Raw genomic sequence first — 10,806 nt, forward strand, 5'->3', positions numbered from 1 at the left:
ATAGAAACTTTAAAATCGGGTAAATATATAATAAGTTACATGTATCAAAAGTTATGTATGTCCGAATTCATGTTAGATAAACTTTAAACTCTGATAAATTATGGAATACTAAAGATAAAGACATCAGATCACCTCCATTGTTTTGGTATGGATTTTAACAAACTAAATTTGAAAGAATTGCATTGATATCTAGTGTAGCAAAAGGGTTATGTGTGTCAAACATAGTGTCACTTTTCAAAAATCAAGTTTTTGATAGCATACAAAATTTCATGGGAGAAAAAATAATTCAATCAAATCAAATCAATTTTCTTTTTCAAAATATATTTGAATTCTACATAGAAAATGCTAAAAGCCTCTAATTTATTTCATCTCCAAATTCCTAATTGTTAAATGGTAATTTGCATCCAGAAGTGAAAGTTTTCTTGAAAATTCACAATTTAGTGTCAATTTAGGAAAAAACATGTAACCCACTATTGTGGGGTCACCCTTCTGGGAATTCTGCAATCTAATTCAGAATGGAAATGTCCAGATAGAGAAAACCCAAAAAATTTTAGTGCTTTTAAAGGGACATCAACCTTGACCCTGATAGTGAGGCGCTATCTTACCCTGGGACACAATTGTGCCCTAAGAAGTTGACCTTGACTTGCACTACTCCAATAAAATTTTTGTTTTTAAATCATGCAAGTTTAACAAAAAGGGTATCCAAATCTACTCTCCAATTCATTGTTTCACACCTATATCTGCAAGAAAAATGGTTTTTTTGTTTGGATAAAGGGTTGTCCTTGGTCAAACCCCGGTTTGGAATCAACCTTAATAATAGAACTGAAATAGAGACTGCTAGCAAGTAGTAGAAGTAAATCTAACAATGAAGCTATGATACTCAATAGATATGCAATTGTATTTGAGGTGTAAACAAGTATATGATATGAAAGATTGAACATAACATTAACAAATGTAAATCAAAATGTCTATGATTGTGTGCTTATAATCCAACTTGATAAAAGAATGAATAGATCTTGAAGATGAACAAAGGATCTTGAAGGAAGGTTACACCACCATGATGGCTAGATCTAGGGTACAAATTATGGATATTGAATGCTTGAATGCTTCAATCATTGATCTTTAATGGAGAACTTAAGTGCATGAATGATAGAATGCTTGCTCACTTGAAAAGTAGGTAGTTGCTCATACATAGTAGTCATTCATAGATCATCCAATATCATCATGTGTCTTAGAGAAAATGAGAGGAGGAGGCTTCCTTATATAGTGATCTAGGGTACAAACTCATAGAGAAGGTTGACATTGGAGTATTAAATCCCAATTAACCTTAACCTCTAGAAATGGACCTAAATTAAATGTAATTTAAGATTCTACTATTCTAAAACTTGAAACAACTGACCCAGAAGTGGGAAAAGAAACTTCCCAAAGCTTGAGATCCAAAACTCCCAAAAATCTAAAATGAGACCTGGGGTCAAGGATGAGGTTGATCCTACCCTAGGTCAAGGTCGAGGTCATTCTTGACCTAGGTCACAGTTGAGGTTTACCTTGACCTAAAAGTTCATCCTTAACCTAGAAGTCAAAGTCCTTAGTTTTATAGAGTAGGTTGATATAAATAGGCTCGAAATAGAGAGAGAAGAAAAATATGGAAAAAACATCTAGATCCATGCAAAGATCCATTCAAGGTGCCTAGCATGACCCAAGACAACTTACTCGGAGGTCTAAACACTCTAAACATGGAAGAGCTTCCATTTTAAGATGATACACGTGGTATACTAGCTGATAGGCTATTAGGTTGTCCACCATAGACACATAGGTCAATTATTGGAGAGAAGGGAATCTACTATTTCCTCTATGTTAGGTCACTTAGCTGATTGAGCCATGCATAGCACCAAATTGTATGGGGTAATTTAGGGAGTTGGAGAGATTTATGTAGCTATCAGATCTATTTTGAGTGGCAAGATAAACCAATATTTTATGTCTCATTTGTGTTCAAGATCATTTTCTGGTGCTTCAGTTTCAGAAGAGTTGTACAATGTAGTAGGCATCCCTTGACTAACTAGCTTAGAGGGTCTCACTAGAGTTTTGGCATGAGATAGTATGACTAGTCTAGCTAAGGATCTATTAGATTCATATAGACTCATATCATAACATCTTGACATACCCATATTAGATGTTTGAGATCATGTGCATGCTAGAATGGGACAGATCCTCAGCCACATTCCTCTCATCAATTAGGTAGTGGTCATGGTGGTAGTGCACATCATGCTCCACCTACTGACCATTCTTTTGTTGTAGAGGGACATATACATACTAGTACTGACTTTTCATCGAGTGTAGGGCATGGTCAAAGTTTAGATGTAGACCTTTATGATGTTGACTTCAACATGTTCATATGCATGTGTGATGATTGATATACATATATACATTCTAGATATTTCTTTTACATGTTAGAGTATGTTTGATAATGTTCTAGAAATATATTTCATGAAAATGATATATACACATGTAATTAATTTTGTTCTATGAAAATGATATTTAGATATGATAAAATTCAACATTTGATCTAAAATTTATAATTTATGAGTACATGTGTACATGTGTATGATGGTGTTTGTTGTGAATCATGTGTTTGATTTAATTCAAGTTAAATATGTACATTTTTTATAATTTCATTGTCCTAGAATTTGGACAAGTACTTTAGATAAATTTAGATATATAACATGTAATTTATGTCCTAATATAATTGGTTACAAGTCCTAATCTTATCCCCTTAAGACAAGTGTCTGAATTTCTTCCCCTCAAGGCACATGTCCTAATTAGTTCCATACAAGTTCCTAATTTCCATAATTAGTTACAAATCACAATTTAAACTTGAAAAGTTAAATCAAAGAGTAAAAGTTCAATATAATTAGTTACAAGTCCCAATTAGTTCAACAAAATTTCAAATTGTTGAACCAAATTTCAAATTTTCAATAGTTCAACCAAATTCCAAAAAGTTTAAGTTATTTCAAATTACAAGTTATTTATATCTCATATCAAGTGGATCATCTCATTGTTGGATGACATTTAATATTTTCCCGTGATCATCAATATGAATCCTCTACTTATGTATTCTAGGTCCTTTGACTAGATGAAGAGTTAGACCAGTAGAAATAGTTCATGTTTACTATACTGATATACGTTATTGTTAGGCTGATGATCAGTGAAATGAATCCCTTTTTAAGTACTCTTCTTTGATTCAAATATGTTGCCTTTATAACAATGTAACTTTTATACACATTAAAAAAATATCATATAGATAAATTAATTACTAAATATATGTACACATCCATATATATATATATATATATATATATATATATATATATATATATATATATATATATATATATATATATATATATATATATATATATATATATATATATATATAATCAAATAAGTCAATAAACTTGAATTCATAAAAAAAAAGATGTACAAAATGATTCAACTTTACTAACCTGAAACATAATTCCATCAGTTATTTAAGTCTTTGTTAGCTTCTCTCTTTCTATGGTGCAACACAATAAATAATAGCTAACACCTTCTAAATTTTTAAATTCTTCCATGACTGCAAAAGCATTTCCTACACAAAGTATATGTATAAATTCCATCTATCATTATATTATAATTAACCAAAATTATGAAAAAAATATGTTTGTGTATATATGTACATACCAACTCTGATCAATACTGAAATATCGTTATAATCACTAGAAATCAATGGAATATCATCATAGTTTTCACCCTCAAAGTCATTCGTATTAATAACATCTAATGGCACCAAAATCCATTCACCTGCATATCCACATTCATGATTAATGGAACAATCATATTTTTCGTCAATGTAATCAGGAGAAAACATGAGTATTCTCTTATGTACAATGACCATGCATTACTATCTATACTCATAATTGAATGCAAAGATCACATCTTCTCTCCCGTCTTGCATGCATGCTTTGATCTTCTTTCAATACCTAAATGTAAGGTCCATACATACATGTAAAAAATGAGTTTTTAACATGTGTGCACATAATTTAGTTGTCACCTAACACATCAAATATAAATTTGATTAAAATTAAATATTAAAATTAATTTATACCTAATACCTCCCAAAATACTCTGAATGGTTTGACTCGATCCACTTGTGATGATGTGTTATCTTTTTTTTTTGTCACCATAAAATGTTTTTTGCACCACTCAACCACATCATGAGAATTATTAATGTGATATCCTTTATAGTACATTTGATACATGTGATGCCCTCTCAATTGCCTAACTAAATGCTCATATGAAAATATATCATAATAGTAATAAGACTAAATGTAAGCTTTACAATAATAAGAGATTCTTGCATTGCTGCATTTTAGATACCAAGGTTTGCATTTTTAATATTATTTTCTACTAATGCTAATATTTCATAATGCCTCAAAATCAAAGGGCTTTTAATACAATTTAAATTGAGTAATGTGCAAATTTTTTTATTTATGTCGATTGTAAAATTTTGACCACGGTCTTAATTTTTAAAAATCACTAGTCATACCCTTGTATTCTTATGTAAAACAATTCTTACCAAGGTTCAAATTTAACATAAATAAGTTTCATGCTCAACCCTAGAATTCTACCACTGAAGCTCCACAATTATTTAATCAAATCACTTTTTATGTCAACCATTCTCTTTATAAATCTTTTAAATGTTTTCTAATTTATAATAAGTTATCCACTTATATTACTCATAGTTCTTAAATTATTGAAATTTTTTTGTCAACCAAATAAAATTTTATTTCTCTTTGTGACACATTCTAATATTTATAATGAGTCTTGTTTCAAAATGTATCAAATGTACTAAGAAAGGTCAATTGGACTTCACCAAATTTATCATCCTTCTTTTTGGGTCAGATATAAATTTTTAGCATCTTCATTAATTCTTTCATTTTTATCATTTTCATTGATTATAACATTATCTAGATAGTTAACCCCACTCTCTCTCTTTATCCCATGAAGAGTCCACTTATTGGTTCCTTTAGTTAACATGGTCTGATGTGATAAAGAGTGGGCCCTAATTCTTGATATGGAGAGTCAACCACCTTTTCTTGGAAATCTATGTGTGGGTTCTCCTCTTCTCAATTATGAATATAGATGCCTTGCAATCTTTTCGATATTGCTCACAATACTATTTTTCTTCCTTCAAGTTGAGAAAGTGGATATTCCAAGAGGATTAGATCCATAATAAAGTTTAAATGTTGTAGAATTAATTTGAAAAAAAATAAAAAAAATCTTCCATTAAATGATAATGAAGATAAAGGGTTGATAGTCTTATGAGGAAAGTAATTAAATATATAGAAACTATGGTGACAAATTTAAAGGATAGATTCAATTGTAAGTGACTAAATTTAGATGCATTCATGATAATTCGTAGAGTTGTCAGCTAATAGAATTGATAAATATATTTTTTGTGAAGTTGGACTAATTTTACTATTTTTGCATTATTTATAAATTAAATTAGTACCCAAACTTTAAATAATAGGATTATCAAAAAAATATCATTATTTTTAATCTTTTTTTTTTTAGCATTTTCTTGTAGAACAAAATTTACAACATTAATGTGCACATAAATTCTATTCAGATTTTCAAAATTTTTAAAAATGATTGGTTTATGTCAATTTATGATGGTTCTAGACAAGATATTTCCAAACTAGTCTTTAAGGTCGATAAAACATTTAACTAAAAATATAAAGTATACATTCATCAATAATTGGTGTTTAGGTATCTAGTCTAGGAAAGAAATTAAAACTACTTTGTATAACTCACAAAAAAAAGGTAGTTTGGAAAATAGGTCATTAGATATGTCTACTAAAAAGAAATTTCTACCATTTGAGAACTCAAATAAACTACATATTTGAATAGACAACCTCAACATTGAATTTATTATCACTAATATTTTGAGACTCAATCTTGAAGTTCCTTAGTTTTTAATGTAAATTGAGGCCAAATTCAAAAATCATGGAAAAGATTTCAATTCCTTTCTTAAAAGGAGAGCTCAACTTCTTGCAGGAATCCACGTATGTGTGTGTGTGTGTGTGTGTGTGTGTGTGTGTGGGAAAACTTATATATGTGTGTGTGGATGCGCTTATATATGTGTGTGAGTGGGCATTCTTATATAGAGCTCAACACACACACACACACACACACACACACAACCTACAATACACAAAATATGAATACTAAATTGTAGGATAAAAGGTAATCTGAAATATGCTTCCTAAATTATATCTAATTAAAGATACCTTGTGTTGTATCAAAACATTCTACAATATGTGTAAACCCCTTTCAGAACTCACTTATGTTTTAAGAACTTTATAAGGAAAACATTATGAGCCTCTAAGACCTTTGCAGTTGACATAGAAAAAAAGTTGGGGCAACTTAAAAAGTGGAAACATTATTGTATTCTAATATATACATGATCTCATAGAAATAAATTATTAGCATACTTATTTTGTCCAAGTGAACCTTTTTTCAATGTTTAGGAATAAATTATGCTCAAATGTGAACTTATTATAAATAACAACTTTACATAAATGCAAGGTTGAAGAATCATTTTCCTTCTAATATCCTTATTGTAGACAATGTAGTCATAATCATTGCGATCCTTAAACTTTTTATGGAAACTTTAATATAACTTACCGCTTCCATCTATTTTGTGAAGTTTATTCTTTAGGTGTGTATATTTAACTAGGTAACTTTATAAATTGGTTGGAGTAAAAAATTCCTTTTTTGTAACATAACAACATTATAATGATAGTAGAAAAAGATTTATATACATATATATCTGAACTAATGGAGACATCATCTATAGTTAGAATCTTCATCTAATTATTCTTAAACAATAATGAAAATAGTTTTTAGTTTTGTTAGTATCAAGTGATTTTCCTATAGTATTTATCTATATAAGAATGTGTATGAAAACAATAACATATTACATTCATACTAATATACAATTCAAGATATCTATCAAACAATAATTTGTTTATTAGAGATATAAAATTTCAAATAAGAAAAGTGTTCCAACAAATAGACTATATTTTATAATAATCTATTGTAATATAATCTAATAATTATACAATTAATGTTCTAAATAGTTATTAAAATCAAAGTAATCTTAAAACTAAAGATACAAATCGATAAATAATAGAAATTATTTAGAAGAAAATATATATATTTTTATATTATATAATTAAATGTTAAATTTAGATAAATATAATAATATAAAATATATTATATTATTATAAAATATACCATATTATTATAATATATACTATTTTTCTTAATTATTTCAAGAGAAAGACGCCTTTAAAATATGAGAAAGGCATCTTACAAGCTCCATCAGATCTAGTTCATTATCATTTTTGATGGAGATTCATATATATGAGAAAGGCTTCTTAAAAGACATACAAATCCCTCAATAACTAATTCAAGAAGGACTACCATGAATAGTTTTTGGTACATCTATGAAACTATGAGCTAGTCCATATAGAATCATAAGCTATAGGGTGACCTCTTCTACTATAAGCCAAGAATTAAAAAATATCTATTAATTTATATTTGGTTACACAATCTCTCTATTGTTTCTTTCTATTTTGCATATTAATGCAAGAAACATATTTAAACATATTTAAATTAGTTATATCTTGTACCTGATAATTAATATTAATATGGAGTTTAAAATGCATTTATTACAAACTGAAAATTTTAAGGAAACACTGAAGGAAGGAAGACAACACTCTTATGCTCTAGGTAGTAGCAGCAGCCGCAAGTAGGGCCTGTTCTATATCATTCCATAAATCCTCAACATCCTCCAGACCAACAGAAAACCTAAGCAACCCATTGGTTATTCCCATGGCTTCCATCTCAGCATGGGGGATGGATGATTCAGATGTAGAAACTGGATGGGAGACAGTGGTTGTAGTTCCTCCTAGGCTTGGCGCAAACTTTATCATCTTCAAGTTTGAAATAGCTCTACTGGCACCATCCAGTCCACCTTGTACTTCAATGGACACTATAGCACAATCAGGCGTCCAGTACAACTTTACAGGTATTGAGCTGCAAAGTATTCGTCTTGCCAATTCTACAGTTGTTGACAATGCACGTTCCATCCTGACCTGAAAATTTCGGAGTTTTCCATTTTCACAAGGTTTGTGTTAAAACTTGTATCTCTATAGTAATAATAGCAAACAAACAAGCAATGTTGTGTATTTTCTCCATACCTGCAATGTTGTGATTCCCTTTGTAGCAAGCCATGAGTCAAATGGAGAAGCTGTCAGGCCCCAATGACGTGCTAACTTTGTGGCTAACTCTATGTGATGAGACGAACCTACTACCACACCTGCAACCAGATCACTATGGCCACCAAGAAACTTTGTCACTGAATGAATCACCAAATCAGCACCCTGCATATATAAGATTTCAACAAAGCGCTTATAAGAAAAATGTATAAATGCATATAATTCTCGTAGTGTACAACCAGAAGTAGTTACTATATTAGTGAATGAGCTCTAGTGCTGTCGTATACACAGGCAATAGCTTTTTAAATTCCTAACAAAGAAAGGGGCATAATGCTCATGAATATTATACCTTCTTTAGTGGTTTGATCCTTACAGGAGTAGGAAATGTGTTATCCACAATGAGGAATGCTCCATACTTTTTGCATAAGGTTGAAATCGATTGTATATCCGCAACTCTGACACAGGGAATAGTAACTGACTCGAGGAAGACAATTATGCTCTTGCTATCGCAATTGTTTCCATTGACTGTTTCACGTTGCATAACAGAGTTCTTGAGACGAAGCTCAAGAGTTAGTACATTGTGTACGTCAATGAACTCCGCCTTTATACCAAACCGCGGTGCATCATTTTGAAAGAATTCTCGGCTGCCACCATAGCAATCAAATTGTGCCAAAATATGGTCACCTGCTTTGGAGATAGATAAAATTGCTGCTACTAAAGCTCCCATGCCAGAGGAAGTGGCCAAACCTGCATTAAGTAAAGACCAAGTAAGTTATTCTTTAAAATATAGGTGAACTTGTGGCATCAAATATGATCTGGAATCAAAGGAACACTGTGTTTCTTTGTATTTTCGGATCAGTGTCAATTGGTTGAGATAATCCTTCACGCAAGGTTAACGAATCTATATGAGTAAGATGATAAACGTGTTGGCTAATTTCCTTCAGACAAAATGTACTAAAGACAAAAAAAAGGTCAACATTTTTTTTTTGCAGATTCTCGAAAACACAATGAAGTTTTCTCAAAGTTTTTGTTGTTTTTAATCACAAAATATGCAGATCATGAAGATCAAATGCTGAAAATTTCAAAAAAATTACTGTGTTTTATATTTTTTGAAATTCGGTCAACAGTGCATTTTGTAGGGAGGATAGGCGTGTCCCATGAGAAATATATCAACAAATGTTCCCATGAGAAACAGATCAACAGATGCTGGACACAATTGAAAATCAGAATTACAGTCCCTTGATAGAAAACTCAAAGAAACATAAGATTTAAGAGATCTGTGTAATTCATGATAGGAAGATCTAGCAATCTGTCTCTGATTAAACTGTATATAATACTTTTATAGTTTATTATGTGATTTTGCAATTCTTAACAGTATATTTGATGTCCAATAATCTTCTTATTCTGATAATAGATCATAATGTATTCTGATGTATTGATGCAAAAATCTAATCATAGTTGAAAATAATTTTCTATCTAAATGATAGATTGTATTAATATTAAGCCCTAAATGATAATTCCCTGTCGCAGACTAAACGAACATGAGTATTAGATCGATAGTAGTTTACAATCACGAAGCTGGACAAAATTGAAAATTAAAATGGTAATCCCTTAAAAGCAAACTCAGAAGACGCCGGATGAAAGACGGAAATATTTGTTGCAGCACGTATTGAAGGCAAGTGATTTCTGAAATTCATAATATCAAGTCCCATAACACTTAAATAAATTGTGTGGGTTAAATAAGAACATTGGATTACCTTGCTGGGCACCCTCGAGAAGAGCAACGGCCTTGGCGAGCTCATCAGAGTTGGGAGAACCATAACGCCCGTAGATGTAACGGGCAGTCTTCATATCTTGGAGACTCTCAAACTCATAAACAGAAGACTGCCACAGAGCCTTCCCAAAGAATGTAGAGTTGCCGCACAATGATCCTGCTTTTGCACAAATTGATGCATCTTTGTTTGCCATTTTCGGATGCTAAATTCTAACTTCTTGTCTTCTCTCTAAGCTTTTCGGTAATTAGATGCCTCCTCAATCTATTATATATATAAATATGAGAAGCCCAAGGCATGAGACCCGGTCAAGAACAAATATTGATTTTAATTTTATAAACCTCGATCAGCTTCCCCACCAAGTGAATGTGATAATGTTTGGCTAGAATGAACTATTAAATATTGTTAATGTGCACTTCAAACGTAAATTACTTATAGAGTTGGTGAATCTAATGTAGTTGCGGAAGGAACTTGGAAATGTCTCGCATTAAGAAAAGATTTAATTCTACCATCATGGAACAATCCTGACATGTATAACATGGCTATTTTCAGGTTCCGGTGTGAAATGAAAGGGGTGTTTGTGACGGTGCAGAAGAAACCCAACGTAGTCCATTCAGACATAATTTGATTTAATTAGAAGTTTGTCATTAAAACGAATTTGATGTCAATATGACGAGGACGATTGGAACAAAGAGAATGTTAAAGACAAAGAA

The 10,806-nt window shown here is 30.9% G+C and overlaps 1 protein-coding gene across 1 annotated transcript; it reads right to left on the bottom strand.

Moving 5' to 3' along the window:
* Positions 1-7,737: 7,737 nt before the first annotated feature.
* LOC149541645 (uncharacterized) lies at positions 7,738-10,318 on the bottom strand. Its single transcript, XM_089796095.1, has 4 exons — positions 10,079-10,318; positions 8,671-9,068; positions 8,304-8,486; positions 7,738-8,198 (listed from the first exon to the last, which is right to left on the bottom strand). The coding sequence occupies exons 1-4, from the start codon at positions 10,287-10,289 to the stop codon at positions 7,830-7,832; spliced, it is 1,161 nt and encodes a 386-aa protein (XP_089652221.1). The 5' UTR covers positions 10,290-10,318; the 3' UTR covers positions 7,738-7,829.
* Positions 10,319-10,806: the final 488 nt, after the last annotated feature.

This window comes from Cupressus sempervirens, chromosome 8, assembly GCF_028749045.1.
Source record: "Cupressus sempervirens isolate cs-2001-9-10 chromosome 8, ASM2874904v1, whole genome shotgun sequence".
NCBI lineage: Eukaryota > Viridiplantae > Streptophyta > Pinopsida > Cupressales > Cupressaceae > Cupressus > Cupressus sempervirens.